At 39.2% G+C, this 17,993-nt stretch overlaps 1 protein-coding gene across 2 annotated transcripts in view; it reads right to left on the bottom strand.

Moving 5' to 3' along the window:
- Window positions 1-17,993, bottom strand: part of DPYD (dihydropyrimidine dehydrogenase) — a 345,448-nt gene that overhangs the window by 29,660 nt on the left and 297,795 nt on the right. For both annotated transcript variants that reach the window (XM_005520957.3, XM_088060496.1), the window contains exon 20: window positions 17,369-17,548. In XM_005520957.3, coding sequence (XP_005521014.2) covers window positions 17,369-17,548 — 180 coding nt within the window. The remainder of the gene's footprint in view (window positions 1-17,368; window positions 17,549-17,993) is intronic.

The following is a 17,993-nucleotide window of genomic DNA, read 5'->3' as shown; positions in this document are numbered from 1 at the left end:
CATCGGGATATAAAACAGCAACTTACCATTTTTTCAGATCATCCATACTTGGATAACACATATATACTTAATCACACCATACAAAAATATGTATATTAGTCACACATTTTTATCATTACATTACATCCTATTATATCTTAGATATTTCTGGAGATTTTCTAAAAATGCTGACTGCTTTTCTTGATTTTTGGACCCTCAGGCTGTTAGCGCTCTTTTTCTGAGTGCAATTTTCACTAACGTCTAATAGAGCTCATTTCTGTGTCCATCTGTCCATCTTTCATGCCCAGTCACATACTGCCATTACTTGTCTTTTTTCCCTTCAGAGTCTTTTGCAAGATACGCTCCATATCCACAGTAGTAAATCAGTGTCTGGGAATGTTCCTGGGCACAAGGATGTTTTCATCTTTCCTAACAAAGCGTTACAGCATTTTTTGCCTGCTTTTGGCCTGTGCTGACTATCAGTGTCCCAGGCAATTCCTGGAGAGGCTTTGGAAGTCGGCATGCTCCAGGAGCCATTCCCAGCAGGCAGCCTGCCTGCAGCCAACCTGCTTTGGAGACTAACAGCTTCTGATCATCAGCACAGGCTGCTTGGTGCCAGCTGGCCTGAGCACCTAGGAATATTCCTGGATACATTTAATTTGGAAGTACAGACATTTCTCTCCCTTCTGAAGTTAGGTGCCTATAGGAATCTAATCACTTCTGATGTCAGTGCCCAGGCAGAATGAAGTGGAACAGTGTAACATCCAACTAGTTTCAAAAAATGCTATTCTCTGTCATAAGGGACGTCCTGGAACTAGAGACAAAGCTTAATGCTAATCATAAAAGGTTTGTTGTGGTATGGAGTTATTTATCACAGGTATCACTGAATTTTTTAACATTTAAGAACACCTCTTTTTTTCTTCCTCTTTTTTTTTTTTTTCTTTTCCTTTCCCCCAAAATAGAAGTACAATTAATTACAGCTTGTAAGAAAATGAACAATATTGCAACATGAGACAAAGAATGAGCTGTATTTTCAACCTATTCTTAAAGCAAGTTCCTGCACCAGGAATAAATGGTTTGTCCATTTTATGGCTACTTTACACCACACAGGGTTCCTTTCACACTCTTTAAAATGCTGTTGTAGTCTTAATTAGGAAGCAAAGTGATCAGGATGCTATAGAGTTTTCTTTTTGACTCTTTACTGATTTTAGGGACACTGATACTCACACTGGCACAGACAGATCAAAAAATCATATTTTGTCTTAATGCTCCTTTCTAAGTGAAATAACAGCTTAAAAAATTACTGTTGCCGATTGCTTCCAGCTTCTTTAATGTAATATGCTATCACTTGTTTATCCCTTAAGAAAACTTCGTTTTACAGTCTTTAAAATTTCCCCAACAGAAATGAGCAGATTTGAGGGATCCAGTGACTCCTTTTTTTAACAATGAAACTGATCTACATCAAATACTTGGCAGATCCCAATGACACCAGAGAGAGTATGGATCATATTTAAAGACCTGCCTAGGCACTAGTTTCCCTCTTCAAGGATGAGAAACATCTTGAGAATTATAATGTCTTACGTTTTTCTGAAAATAATACAAACTGAATATTCACAGAATGAGTCTCGGGAACAGAACTATGAACTCATTTTAACTTCCTTTCAGTATTTAATTAAGTTCCTTGAGCCTGCTTCTAAGTGTCTCTGTTTCTGTTCCAGAGGACAAAAGAAACCAGATAAAATGGATACTTGTTTCACATTGTTGCCTTCCCTTGCAAAGGTTTTATGCCACCTTTATCATAAAAATATCCCAGGGGTGTCTCTTAACTGATGAATTCCACCCATCTTGCACCTGCTCTCTCTTTCTCCTTCTTTGGGTATGGGACAGACTGCTTGGTTTTAGTTAAGCTTTTAATAATTTCCTTCCTGTAAAAACAAAAGCAAGTAGCAACACAGATACACTTTTGCCCAGAGAAGGTAAAGCCACCTTACACAGTGCTGTTATAAAAAGTGTGCTGCTGAAAATCCAGCAAGCCAAGGAGTGAATGCAGGGAGTCATGGAGCACAGTCTTCCCCAGGGTTTCAGCACAGAAGCTACAAAGGATCTTTCTACTGACAGTGCTGAGGAAAAGAGCCAAGCACTGTTTGCTGTTCCGTGCCCGGGTGGCTCATCTGGGGCTTCCACACCACCACCACTCCTCATTGCCAGCACTTGCAGGGAGCCAGGGAGAAAAGGGAAAATAATAAATAAATGGAGGCAACAAAGGAGGTCAGTGCCTCACCTGAGATAGATCTTTCCTTCAGTGAGTGCTGGACCTTACAGCTGAACTGTTCTGTTGGAATATGCTGGAAATCCAGCCTAGAAAATGGAAGGAGGATGGGCTGGTGTGCTCTCACCAACTTGAGTCCCTGAGCAGACATGCTGCAGCATTTTAAGCAAGCTCAAGTTTTCCAGAAGATAATTACAACTGCTGCTACTTCATACTTTCCATTCTTTTACCTCTTAGTAGAAGGTAAATCACAGTAATAATAAATCCTTCTATAGAAATGCAAAGCAGAACTAAGAATGAAATTGATGTCACAATTTTAATTTACCACTTTCATTGCTGTTAATTTATACACAAACACTGTGCCATAAGTTCCTCCTGGAAAATAATCCAATTCCTTTCAAGCACCCCCCATGAAGACCAGATACAGACACTGAGTTTCATGCTGTATTTCAGTATGTCTTAAAAGATTTCGTATTTTTTTCAAGAAAAGAAACAAGGAGAAAAGAACATGCTCCTGTAGCAAGACAAAGCAAAGCACGTTTCAACCTTTATTTGAAATTCCTGACTGCTGTGATAAGGGTTGAAGAATAATTTAAGATACATCAGCTATAATAGATCACAGTAAAAATTTCCAAAGGTCTTTTAAAAAGTCTTACTGTTCTTATGCATATCAAGCCATCTGGGGCGCAAACAAAGTTGAACTTTCTGGCTGAGCTCACTTCACAACTTGCAGCTTGGTTCCAGTGTAGATCACTAAGCCACATAGCGTCTTCCAAAAATTCCTCAAGAACTTAAGCCCAGATAAACATCACAGCATAAACTGTTCATGTCTATCCTGCCTGTTTCAGAGCACAGGTCACACAGAGTGTCCAGGACCCAGCCATGAGGGTTATCAGGTCTCCCCGCTGCAGGGTTCATGGTTTGGGGCAGAGTTGATGCTGCAGAGCATCCCCCAGCTGGGCACAGGGTGGCAAGTGGGGCATGAAGGGCCAGGAACAGTCACTCTGGAGCTATTGTGGCAGAGAAAACCTGGAAATATTTTGCACTTCTTTTCAACTATTTCTTAGAAAGCAAGAGACCATGGGAAAAGCTCAAATGTCTCAAAATCCAGCTGATTTTGGAAGGCAAAAATCCCCACAAACTAGAATGGGAACTGTATATTTCAGAAACTCCCTTCTGGGAGAATGTAGGTCAGCTTTGGTTCTCATCAAGGCAGCAGACTTTCCTACTGTCCTACTTTGCCTCCAAGGTGACCATTTGGTATATTATACAAAGACAGCAGCACTACTGAGGTCAATTGTGTTGTTTTCTCTGCCAGAGAAAGCAGGCACATTTTGGGGTGTTACTGATTTCAGATTAAACAAAGTATCTGTTATTTACTCAGAACCATTATTGTACCATTATCTTCAGTTTAATGCTATGTAATTACTTAACGTTTCAATTTGTATGAGTAAACAATCTCTGATCTAGAAATATCTCCCAAAAATCAAGTAAAACATTTTCAATAAGTAAACATCAGAACTGAGCTTTTACTGACTGAGCTAAGAATAGTTTTCAGCAATATACTGAAATTATTTGTTCAAGCAAATGTTTACAAGTACATTGAAATCAATTGTTACATTAAAATCAATCAGTACATTAAAATCAAAATTCTTAATTTTCTTAACTCCAAAAAAATTTCTATTCCTTCATGACTGTAAAAGCCAAGTAGAACCCATATGCAATAAAACAAACCCTAACCTAAAATTTTAATCCAGTTGTTCAATAACTTCTATTTCTTTGCAGTATTTTTACTTTATTATACTTTTATAATACCCTCAAATATATCTATAAAACTTTACAGCCCTTTTCCAACAGCATTTGGGGTGTGGTCTCAAAAGAAGCACATTTATGAGCTGCGAGACAGGAACAAAATATAAGTATCCTTATGGGACTGAGGCAGGGACACTACAGTTATGAGCTCAGATTTTGATGTAGCCACCACTACCTATGTAATTCTTGATTCTCCAAGTTTTCATTGCAATTGTTTGCAGAATTATTTTGTACTGGACTGATAACACTGTACAACATCTCAATGCTTGAAACTGAAAGCAAATTATGTTGTGGCACTGTCCCTTTCACAGTAGCAACTGTGCATAACCTGGCTAATTAAGGGCAGCTCACCCAGTGAGATACTGCACTGACACCTTTCCCTGGGGATGAGCTGCGGATGGCGTTTGGAGAGTTAGCATCTTACAGTATTTCGATTTCCCCTAAATACATCTCAAGAAATGCTCAATTCTGCACTAAAAACTATATTCCCAGTGTGTGCTGAATTATGAGCCAGTACTCAAAATAGTGGTCAATACCAGAGTGGTCAATTCCCAAACTGCCATTTAGTAACTGGGCAACTAAAGACACAGTCTGGATGGAGAGGAAATGTTTGTTTTTTTTTAAAATGGAGACAGAAAGGCACATTTTCAAACTTTTCAGACTGCACCTTGATCAGTGAAATGTTGTTATAAATATCTTTGCAAACTATTCACACTAAGCAGACAAAAATAACTCAGCAATAAACAACGGAAAAATAAATTAGGTCCTGTGGAAAAATGTAAATACTGTTTCCCCTCCATCTGCTTTATCCTGGTAAATAAGTCCAAAATTCAGCAGCAGGCACAAAAGCCCACCCACAGACCAGGGACTGAAGGTCAAAACCAAGCTATGACAGAATTGATAAGAAAATAGCTGCAGTCTATCAAATGAAAGATGTTGTGAAGAAAGTGAGGGGAGTCCTGGAGTGTGAGGCATTTATTATCCCTGTTCTGCACCAACCAAAACTGCCCTGAGGCCGTGCTCCTTTGGGTGCTCCTTAGGAAATGGTGATTACAAAAGTCACCAAAGGATTTCAGGTTGCTCCTGTTTTAATTGGTAACTTTAGAAGCTTCCAAATACCATTTTTCCTAACGGAAATGGTACTCAAGCTGTTTACAGTTTGGTGATACATTTTTAGTAAAAGGGAAAATACAGATATGTTTGTGCTTATAGAGCTTTCTGTGTTTACAATGAGTCTTCTGGTTGTCAATTTACAAATGGAAAACTTTGAAATGACATTTCAAAATGTCAGAAGTGCTCAGCATTTGAAAGATAGCTCAGTAAAGGCAAGGAAAAAGAGACTAAGAGAGAATTTTGCTGGAGAGACTAGGTTAGACTTTTGGTTTGGAGTTGAAAAATATACCTTTTGGCATATATTTAATATCATTATTACTAGTTGCAGTAGTAGTAGTAAATATTCAGAAAACATTAAGTAATGATTAGCATCTGGGATATAATAGTCTGTACTGTAATGATGGTTAATATAAACAAATATAATTATAGTTTAAAGGTTCTAGATTTCAACTACTTTAAACTCAACTGCAAAACCTTGTCCTGATGGATCTAAAAAAACCCCTGTATTTCAGTGATATGTGTCTGCATTTCTCATGAATCCAGACATAATGTATAAAACAAGGTATTTTATGGTTTTTATATAAATAAAACATCAACTTGGAAAAAATACAACATAGTAATACAAAAGAATGTATTAATTATTCCAAGCAGTCAAACAGGAAAGACACAAAATGATTAATGAAAGAACAGATATATAATGTGACATATCCCGACCAATATATGGGTAATATATGACTTGCACTGGATAGTCACAAGCGTGGAAATCAAAAACACAGCCATGGCATAAAATATAAAAGGAGCTATTGCATTAAAACTTGTCTGCTGAGTTGAATGAAGGGCAAACAAGGTCTTACCTGAGTGAGGATTAGACCCACCTTCTTAATAACAGCTAGGTTAGGTGTTTTTAAACATCCACCATCAGAGCACCCAAGTTCAATCAGCCTGAATGAGATCCCAAGAAATCAATAGAATTCTTGCTAGGCCACTTCAGACTATTACAGAGCCCCAATGTGGAGCAACAGATTACAGGCTGGCTGTAATTTTTCCCTGGAACAACCCAAACACAGTTCTTGGGCCTTAATGAGTTTTGTTCAGCATGAATAGGTCAGCAGAGTGCAGAAATCTCTTTTCTCAACTTCTCCATGCAGAAATGGTGTGCCACTGGCTCCGTTCAGGTACTGGGGACAGCTGTCCTGTGCCAATGTATGACTCATGGACAATGGAACAGAAAGACATTTTTAGTCCATTTTTCCATAAAAAATTCAGGAAGTACAGCTTTGACTGCTAAGACACACATGTGGTTGAATCAAAACCACACAAGACTACAGGAAAACCGTCAAGGGCTTTCTATAGCAATAAAAATAAAGTAAACGGGAAAGGTCATAATCATGTTCCTGAAGTCTGATCTTCCTCTTTAAACAAAACAAAAAGAAATTTCAATTGCATACTATTAGATATTTATAGCTCAGTATATAAGTCTCTGTCTGAACACTCTGTAAGGATCCAGTGGCTTCATGGGTAGCCCCTATTGTGCAGCTAAAATGTTGCAGAGGGCCAAGGTCTAGCTTGTGCAGCCAGGAAAGGTCTGCAAGTCCAGCACACAGTCCTGGCAACCCAAAATTTCTCCCAGCAGTACTTCCATTAGACTCCAAGCATTCAAGTTTTAAAAGTCCTCCCCACCTTTAATCTCAGAAGCACAGCAGGAAACACTTTTCTTCCCCCATCAGGATAACTTTCTCCTACTTTTCCTTTTTTTAACCCTGTCCTGATTCAATTCGTCTCAGTTGAGTTTTCACTCTACATCGGAAAATCCCCTTTTATTCACTGATTGCAAACTTCAAATATTTTTACATCACTGAGTTCTCCACCTCCTACGTTTACACACATCATTTGGGCAGGACATTTTGGAACTTTTAGCTTCTCTAGCCCCTCCCCATAAATAACTCCTTTTATAGTTCTCATACATATGTGCAAGCCACTATACTCGAAGCTATTCTTATGGGCCAAATCTATTCCTAGGAGAATTAAGAGATGTTCTTGCAAACTTACTCTCAAAACTAGCATAAAAATAAAAGAATTCTTGGAAAACAGGCTGAAAATTAATTCTAAGTCTACTATCTATGACCAATACCACCTATTTAATTTTTCACTTTTCTTGCATGGACATTGTGGCCCACAGAGAACCTTGCTACCCAAATATCCTTCTTAGATGAGAACCTTAAAGGGATAGTGATTCTTTCAGAAGGTAGAAGTCCAAGTCTTGCACATCAGTATGTGTGTCTGTGACTAGTACCATAAACAAAATGGGAATGCATAAATAAAAGCAGGTATTACTAATAATAGCTACCTGTAGATACAGAAGAGGCCTTTCTGATTGCACAGATATTTCTAATCCATCTGGATGTCTGTAGGATACAGCCTGCAGCTCCGTAAGACTACATCTCATGCAATATCAAGCATTTTACCAGGGCTTAATGAATTAAAAGATGGTTAGAAGTACTGCTTAGAAATACACAATGTTGTTAATAAATGTCTTCTCTCACTAGGGGTAGATTCTAGAGGAAGAATTTTGTATCATCAGGTTCTCAGACTAGTAATTATAGCTTACATTTTGAAAGCCACAACCTTGCTTTCATGAATGCAATTTGCATCAAAATCTGCACTTACAAAATCAGGGAGAAGAGTTTTGCACACATAAATTAATTGCCAACCCATTTTCTAGTGCTTGAACTGCAGACAATTAGCTATCAAACATTACTGACCTGGGCTTTACTCAGTAAGGACACAAAGAGTAAGGCTCTGCAACTAACATCAATCCCACAAATACTGCAGCATCCTAAACATCCCCCAAATCTGTCTTCACCTGACAAAGACAATACTGTTTGGCAGTAAAAACTGGTACAGAACTGGAGGCTGGAGAAAGAGGAAAGAGAGGGAGAGGAAAAGAGAGAGATACCGATTTGCTCTCAATGAATATGAAAAAGCTGATCTCTGCCATTGAGGAAAATTCTTGCACCAGCAAGTGCTGACTGATTGTGATGAGGAATGCTTTATCACCCAGATCCAGACACTCTTTCATATGGTGATTATTATTCCTGTCATGACCCTCTGGTCATCAAGCCACAGTGTCTTTTGTCACGAAACAACTATCCAATAAGGAATAATCTAGGAATAAGCCTGTAGCATAATATCTTCTGCTTGCTTATACACACAGCAGGAGGAGGAAAATCTTCTTCCTGTGAGTTATTACCTGCTCTAATCCACTTCGGAAAATAGCAGTATTTCCTTAATTTTGTGAAGCATGCAAACATATATTTCACAAACTACAGCTACATTAATAGCTCAGACCAGAGCTGAAAGCAAATCTTAAAGCTCTCTCAGGTAATAAAAAATAGTCCAGCATCACCATCAAATCCACGGCAGCATATAAACTATCAAATATTCACATTAAACTTGATAAGAACATTCAAAGACTGAATTGCATGCCAGCTTGCCTCTATGTTTAATTTCATATTGTCTCCTGTAAGGCTGATGTCTGGCCTAATTCCTGATGCCATTCTTGGAGCAACAGCTTTGACAAACAGAGGTAACACATGTAAAAAACCCCAGCAAATGCCACATACCACCTAAAATGTTAGGTCTGATTTAGTTCTTACACAGAGACATTTTATACTAACATTGCCATCATCCATATTAATATTATCCAACTACAATCCGATTTAGAACTCATTTGACCTTCCACACACTATTTCTCTTTTTTTTCCAATTCAGTTTGTTGAAGAAAGGGGCTATTCCTCTGCAGTCAGACAGTGCACACCACACTGAAAGCATCCAGGGAAGAAGGGCTGGGAACCCTGCTCTGGAAGCAGAATGAGGAGCCATTTCTGGCCACACAAGCCAGTTCTTTTTATGTCTTTTCTGTCTCTACTGCCTATGTAGATCATCTAACACAAGGGTTGTTTTGGATGGTTTTATCCAGCTAGCAAGCTAATCCTAAGTAACAAATATAACAATACACATACAACTGTACAGAATAAAAAATTAATGGTGTTAAAGAAGGATGATGCACAGAGACATTATGTGTGACACTGGGGAGGAAGTGGGGGTAAGTGTGCATGGTTAATATGAAAAGATGTCAAAAAAATCGAAGCATAATAATAGTGCAATTTATCCTTGCTAAACGTACTGCACTGTGCTATAATTAAATATGAAAACCTAAATTTATCTCTATGTTCGGCTGTCATTAACTTAACAGGGAGTGCACATGTTCTAATCTAATGGCTGATTTTTTTCTCAATGTGCAGCATATTAAAATGTATATTAGCCTCAAGGTGCATAAACACAAAATAATAGACCAAAGGTTTTGGCCTGTGGAGAAAAAAATCCATGCTCAAAGGCCGTCAAGTAGCTGGTGATGCAGGGGAGACACTCACTTAGCCTCATTAAGCCGAAGCTCTCTTTTGCTTGTCTTTTGTTCTGCATGACAGCAGCCTCTTTGTTGTATAATAATTCATTCCAAGTTCGTTCCAAGCTACCGAAACTGGTGAACTGTGGCCATTTTAATGAGCAGTATTGGTGGTATGCATAATCTGGAAGCCACGTGGACCAGGCAATCACAGAGCACTGCAGCCAGCAAAATGAGATACTGTCGAAATCACAAATTTGTCAAGTTGTTTTTGGACAGGGTATTATAATAAGCACTAAAATATGCATCTTATTACTCTGCATCTGCCAGTCAAAGATCACTGTAATGAATGCATGCTGGAGGGTATGACCAGGCCGTTTTCCTAAGTAAAACAAACTACAGAGTACAAAAAAAGAATTATGTATTTTTGGCAGTGCCTGGTTTGTTTTTTTTTTTAAATCCTTTTGCATCAGCAGTTGGATTTTCCTGGCTTGATGTCCACTGCCAGCAGTGAATGCACTAAAACTGCCACAGCCAAGGAGTTAACGTGAATACATGGTTTCTTAATAGCCACATTTACTGCCTGTGCATCTGAAACTTTCAACTCCATGCTTGAAGCAAATTTAGCATATAGCACATATAAACCCCACGAAGACTAAACTACTTTAAATACACTTTAATAATCCTAGCTCCTTTTGTTTTACACATTTCTACTGCAAATGGCTTCACTGTTATGGAAAATACATTTTACGTAACACGCTCCCTCTGTGAGAACAGCACTGTAGGTAATCACAACATAAACTTCCATAATAGAACAATTAAGACAAAAAAGATTTTAAAGTGGTCCTTTTTTTTCTACGAATTTGTCAGACTCATAATGGAACTCAGATTGAGAGGCTGGGAGGTTCACCAATGGCAGCAAACCTGGTAAATATGACTTGTGCAGTGGGGTGTAGAGTCTGCTCTGCTGGCACTCCCCAAAGCACCGCGGTGATACCCCACAGAGAGACACCAGACTCTCACCTGAAGCAATGCCCATGGAGGCCTCTCACCATCAGCTGAGGAGCTGAAAGACTAACTGGGGAGCAGAAGGAAAGGACTTATTTCCTCATCTGCCTGCAGATAATGGTGCAGACACATTTTGGCAGAGCCTTATTTTTGGGTAGCCCAACAAACATTTGCAGCAAGAGTCCCCGAGTGTGCTGATGCGAGTTCCCATAATATCCTAACCTAAGAGGCTTCTTGATCAATACTGGCTTATACTTAAAAGGCTTTGTCTGGCTGAAAGCCGTATTTCAAGTCCAAGTTTTAGCTAATGGGAAAGAGGATCAAAAGGCTCTATTAGGTTTGTGAGGCCAGGTTTTGGTAGCAGGGGGAGCTATAGGAGAGGCTTCTGTGAGAAGCTTTTAGAAGGTTCCCCACGTCCAACAGAGCCAATGCCAGCCAGTGATGGACCCGTGGGTGGCTGTGAGTGAGTCAGTCAGGAATTACAGCAATACCTCTCTGATAAGAAGGAAAGAAAAAATTATTGCACAAAGGTAATTGCACTTGGAGAAGGGAGGAAGGAGAACACGTGAGAGGAGCAACTACAGACTCCAAAGTCAGGGAGGTGCTCCAAGTGCCAGAGCCAAGTTTCCTCTGCAGTCCCTGGTACAGACCACGGTGAGGCATCTGCACCCCTGCAGCCCTTGGAGGTCCATGAGGATGCAGAGATCCACCTGCAACCCATGGAAGAGACTCACTGGAGCAGGTGGATGCCTGAGAGAGGGAATAGGCCACGCTGGAACAGGCTCCTGGCCTGCAGATCTATGGAAAGAGGAGCTCATGCTGGAGCAGGTTTCCTGACAGGATCTGTGGACCTGTGGCACACCCACACCAGAGCAGCCTGTTCTTGAAGGACTGCACCCCATGGAACTGCTGCTCATGAAGAACTGTAGCTTGTGGGGATGGCTCACATTGGCTAAATCCAGGGAGAACTGGTCTTCCATGGGAGGGAACCTGCACTGATCCAGTGATGAGTGGAAGGACTCCTGTCCCTGAGCAGTGGGAGAAACAACATGAGAAGAACTGACCACAACCCCCATTCTCTGTCTCCCTGTGCCACTAGGGGAGGAAGGAGAGCCAGGAAAGGAGCTGGAGAGCAGGGGAAAAGGTGTTCTTAAGATTTAACTTCTCATTATCCTGCCTTGATTTTAATTGGTAATAAATTCAATTAATATCCACAAATTGAGTCTGTTTTGCCCATGATGATAATTGGTGAGTTATCTCTCTGGGTCCATATCTCAACCCCTGAGCCTTTGGTTATATTTTGTCTTCCCTGTCCAGCTGCAGAGGAGAGTGAGGGAATACTCTGCTGGGTACCTGGCATCCATCCAGGGCCAATCCACCACAGCTTAAAGCTGATTTTTTTCCCCTCTGACTCTTCTTCAGAACTTGTGATAGCAATATGGGAAAATGTTTTTTTTCACCCAATGTTAATTATCTTATTGCAATCTTTATATCAACATATGTTAAACAGACCATATTTCCAGCCACAAATACCATTTTTTCTGCCTTTTTTTCTGCAGTGCTGGAAGCAAGGCAACTGTTATTTACCACACTGGGCAAATCTGCTTTCCTAAAGAACAAGAAGCACTTTCAGAAATGAAGGGTGAAAACCTCTGCTCAGTGATGGTAGTCAGAGGTCTTGAAGAATCTGAAGGCAGACAAAATTTATGATGCAACAGTGGCTCTTGCATGGCTGTGAGCTCCCATTTAATTTATTTATTTAATAGAAGAGTTAATTTAATATTTTTTATGAAGTCTGGCTAGTATAGCAAGGTTATTTCTCTGCCATACAAAAGACTATTTAGATTTGACTGCTTAGCAGGTTTATACTGTTCAGAAGATTCAGATTTTAGTACTCACAGATAACTTGTAGGAAATTAGTATTTTAGTCTAAATGGGAAGTCTGTTCCAATGGGAAGTCCATTAAAAAAAAAAATCAGAAGGCTGCTAAATTTAAGGTGATGAAATTTTGTTGAAGCCATACACTGTGCATGTGCAGCATGATTCTCTCTCATCTGTCTGATGAATAAAGCCACTACCTATAAATGTGTTTTTACCAGATACAATTTTAGCATTTTTAGTACAGCACAACCTTAACAGTTGAGAACCATCCACAGTGCATTTCTGGCTTTGTATGTTTCTGGAATCAAGATGCTTAAATTATTAGTTTTTGTTATTTTTAATTTTTTATCATTTAGGCATGAATAAACAAATGTCACTTGTTCATAACTGCTGGTGCTGAAAGCAAAGTATGAAACATCATTGAGATACATTTATCTCTCCCTATAAACCCACACCTACCAACTGAATACATGGCCAGACCCTTCTTTGGCTACCTGGCACATATAGCAGCCACTGCATTATGACTTTTATAGCTAACATTAATGGAAGTTTCTACGGAGACACACTGTACCCCTTCTGTGATCACCAGCTGACACCAGTGCATTTCTGGGACATAATAATTTCAGCTCCCTGGATCAGTGAGCAACTAACAACAGTCCTGAAACAAACAGTCAAGGTGAGACAGTGAGACACACAGGGGATTGAACTGCACCTCTGGGGAATATTACACCTGATTCAGATACCTAGTGAGAGCAAAGTTATCTTTATCACTCCTGGTCATGTATGTTCCTGAGAAACTCGTGAGCATTATTTTAAAACATAATTCTATTAATTTTGTATTGTAAGGGGACCAACTGTGCCCTTCCTCTGGTTTATGCAGTCACCCTAGTAACTTTGGGTTGTAAGAGTGTGCACTACATCTTAACTGTCTTCCTGACTGCATCATGCACTTGATCTCAGCCCTAAATTCATTCTGAGGTAAGTGTGCTTTTACACAAGTTCTTCCTTGAGGGAGTCAGTGAGAAGCGCTGTGGTGTCATCTTTACTTTGCCATTCTCTCATCCCAGCATCAAGATTTGCACACTGAGATTAAACCTGAGACAGGCTGACAACTTTTATTCCATGCAAAGGTGACTCAGAGTTGATATTAATGACAGTCATCTGTGCCAAGGTTTCAAGTGTCAGGTACTCCCACAAGAAAAAAACAAACCCCAAAACACAACTCAATAAACCATCTGAAAAGCAATGAGGAAGGAAACCCAGAACTCTGGCTTTGGCCACTTTTGTGAGTCTGGCACAGCATCTGTGCTAGGACTCCCTTTGGAGCTGCTGTGGATATGGTTACAAACACAGGAAAGAAAGAGTAAAATTGGTGGAACTATGGAAAATTGTATCATCCAGTGACTGGAAACCAATGAGGCTGGTATTTCTAAGTGGGAACCTCACTCCTATTACAGGCAGTGTAGTGCCACAGGTCACATCCTGGACAATGGCTCCAGCAGCAACTGTTGTGTTAGCAAAAGGGAGAAAACTACTGAAAAGACTATCAGAAAATAAATACCTCTTGCTCAAAGATGATAAGTTTAGGGTCTACATACAAAAATAAATAGATTCTGCAACAGTGAAAAAAAGTAAAAGAGCACTCAAGTTTCCAAAATATTTTCCAGTGCTGTGATGCTTCTGATATTTCAAGGGCTATAAATTATCAGAAGTATTAGTTTCATTAATGCAGAAGGATGAACAGATACTAATCAACATGAATCTCTTTTTCAGCCACAGCATTTTATGTTTGCTATTTAACTGCTTGTTATATTACACTATTTAGCACAGTATTCTCTCTGTTTAGGAAGGAAATTATTGTGATAAATGTAACACCTGACAGTGATAACTGTTAAGTTCGTCATTTATCTGGTGACTACGTGGCAAGACAGCTTCAGTTTGAGGTTAGGTGTACCATTTAGAAGAAGTTATTTATCTTTTAGTTTACCCTGGTCATCAAATACTACAATAGTTCATGACAAAACTCCACTGTGTCACTCCTCTGTGGCAACACTCTGCAGTCAGCATCTGTTTGATGCTGAAACCAGGACAGAAAATGAATTATAAAAAGAATAGTCCACCATTACATAAAAATACAGACATTAACATCCAATATTGCACTGTGAATCAAAACAGATACCATTATGAACATACTTATTCGGAAACAGAATGGCTCTTTATTAAAAACTGGTAGAGGCTCAATGGATTTGTATACAATCAGAAAGAAAATGGTTCTTAATGCTGGTGAAAATAGTTCTCCCTCAGTTCCTTATTACTAAAATGTCAAATATCTGAACTTCCTATCCCTATGATTCTATTTGAAAATAATAATAATCTTATAACAAAAAGGAAGATCATTCCTGGTTTTTTGGTAGGTGGCCTTTTTTTTTGTCTGTTTGGGTTTTGGGGTTTTTTTTTTAGGCAAATGTTGCAGTTTAGCTTCTCATGAGGTCTTACTGAAGAAACTGCATTTCATCTCGTGGTATATACCAACACAAAGTGGGACACCTCCTTATGTTTCTATAAGACAGGATTTTGACAGTCACATTTTACTTCATATATAACATATACATTCCCACACATTATTTTATGGTTGAGAATTTATCAATAGGTTATTTTCTCTGTTCCAAACAGAGAGTAAGGACATGCTTTTTAGTGAATTAATTTTAGAAAGAGACTCACAAATGTGTGTTATGACTTGCTGCCAAGCAAGTTAGATATTTGTGTTTGAATTGAGATGAAACCACAGTACTTAACTAAATTTACTAGGCACAAGTACATGAAATCCAATATTGATAATAATTTATGAAAGTAAGAATACTGATTCCTACAATACTGCAAACTTAGTTTATGATAACATAATTAGTTACACTAATAACACTGCTTAGGCACAGTCTTGCTAATTAGGATATTATAAATATTAATGATATCAAGTCTTTGTATTTGATTGCCCCTAGTAGGATCATTTATCACGGTGTTTCCAGTTACCAGAGTTATATTTTCTTCCTTTTCCCTTGAATGTTCATTCCTGGACAAACAGCCATCCTCAGCTTATGCCTAATATGTATCAACAGCTTATCAACAATGCAGCCTGCTTAACTTTAAATGCTATTATTTAGTAGCAATGTTACAATGATATAGTTCAGTGCAAATATGAATACATAATCAATTTTATTCTGTATGTCTTTTAAATATCTAACAGAGCCAGCCACACAAGATTACATAGGGCTTTGTTTTTATTCTTTTTCATGTGACCTGTTTCAAGTTAAGATTCCTTTGAATTATTAAATGCTTCCTTAAAGCATATTTTCATGCAACCTCTTTAAAGTTAATTATTGATGTAATGACAAGCAATAAAACCTAAAAATTACAATTATTTTTCCTCATTTCAAAGGACGTGAGAAACATCTTTGACAATGGTTGTCTGTTTAGTAAAATACAAAGGTAATACAAAGACAGAACACTGAGTGCAGCTTTAAAGAAGAATTACAACGAATCTGTAACACGAGTTGAAAATGCTGTGTAGGTTTCCACAGGTGTTAAAAGAAAGAAGTTTAGCTATAACCCTTTGAGCCCGGTTTAACTGCTTAACATAAGTAGATGAAAATGAAACTGCTTACATCTTGGTTTATTTTTAAGCAGTGTATTATCCAGAGCTTTAGGAATAGGATTGTCTTTCCTCCTTGAAGGTAATGTTATAATTTTCAGAGCTCCACAGAGAACAACAACAATATAGGAATCTCTAATCTCCTGCTAAATCCAATTCCAGTCATCAGCAAAGATAAGCAGAGATTTGGAGGCGTTTGACACTCCAAATCCTATTCTTTTGTAATTCTTTACTTTTTACAACATTTTCAACCGTTGTACATCAGATTTTTGGAAGGATAATCAATAGGCATGATGTATAACTGAAATCAGTCTTCAAAGTGATCCCCTCTAGTAACCAGAAACAAAAGCTTGGCCTCCCTGCTGTGCAGGTATTTTGCTTAGAGCAGGAGGCAGCCGGGCATCAGCAGGAAGCCAGTTACACCTCCCTGCTTCTCAGCATGGATCAGCAGGTGCCCTGGTGGAGGGGTGAGCAGGGCTGGGGCAGCTGCAACCCATTGCATCTGTCAAAAATCTCCAAAAATGCTTTTGTAGCAGGGAACTACTAGAGCAGAGAGGAAAGACAGTCCAGAGGTTAGGATTTCATGCTGACCACCATTTACATTCCTATTTCATCACAGACTTTCTAGGTTTAAATGATCTTGCAGCATTTATTAAATTGTCTGGTGTCACCAATCCTCACCTAGAACCTCCCTGTCTTGCAGAGGGTTTAGGCAGCAGCACACATGAAAGACCACATGATGATCAGGTATGATGATTGAAGGACCACTCCTACGTGATCTTGTGTTCCAGCTGACAGCTGGTCTGTGACTACCTGTCTCAGCTGGTCAGAGCCAGTGCAAAAGGGGTTTTGCATGTCTCCTGAACGTTGCACCTTGGCTGAAACACCTAGGAACTTCTGCCACAATACTGGGATCAATCTGGACTTGAGTTTCATTAAAACAAGCAGTTCCAGAACTTGTTAATGCATTTGTAATTTTACGTCCTACACTTTTTTTAAAGGCATGATGTTATGAATCACGTGAAGCTATCACATTTATAGGAAAAATGTTAGCCCATATCAAGTCATTTCACGTTTGTCTTCTTAAGCTGCCTACATATATGTTAATATTCAGAAGGAAAATGACTTGGTGACTAATTGTGACAGCAGCAGTGATTAATCAAGGTAAGTAGCAGAAACTGCATACAATGATTATGGAATTACATTCAAAACCAGGACAGTGTTATTATACAGGAATGGCAATAAAACAACATACCTTTCCCATCAGATCAGCAATTCTAGGTACTGGTTTTCCTTTCTGATGACACACAGTTGCAGGACTCTGTCCATTCCAGTCTTCAAGTTCCTCAATGCTTTTCAGGTACAGAAGAGCTCGCAGTCCAGTGCAGTAGTCATCAATAACAGTGAAATCTTGATTTTGGATTGCACTGCACACCTACGAAATGCAAGTCAGTTATCAGCACCATCCTGGCAGATAAGCATGTGGAATTAGCAAACTCTTTGGATTTACTGATTATCAGGTGACCCTTCCTGCAACCCCACTGGGAAAGAACTACAAGAATTTAGGATTATTGTCTGCTTAATCCTATGTCATGATATCACCACTGCAGTTCAGGAAAGAAAGGGCTCACTAACAACAGTTATGCCCAGATTTCCCAGCAGCAGCCCTTGGACAAGACCCGAGGGCTGTTCAGAGATAAACCTGCAAGGCCAGCCCCAGATGTGCCTGCTGGGGAGCTGCTGCTGAGCACACCAGCACACTGGCAAAGCACCAGCGGTGCTCAGAGCTTTGCCTGCAGACACTCACTGGTATCTCCCAGCTTGCTCTGTTCAGAAAGCACAGGCATAACCAGTTAGGTCCCAACCTAGCAAATCACAGA

The sequence above is a fragment of the Pseudopodoces humilis genome, chromosome 10 (genome assembly GCF_049639895.1).
Source record: "Pseudopodoces humilis isolate 2021_Gansu_Grassland_sample_001 chromosome 10, ASM4963989v1, whole genome shotgun sequence".
Classification (NCBI taxonomy): Eukaryota; Metazoa; Chordata; class Aves; order Passeriformes; family Paridae; genus Pseudopodoces; species Pseudopodoces humilis.
This window is presented reverse-complemented; position numbering and strand designations above follow the sequence as displayed.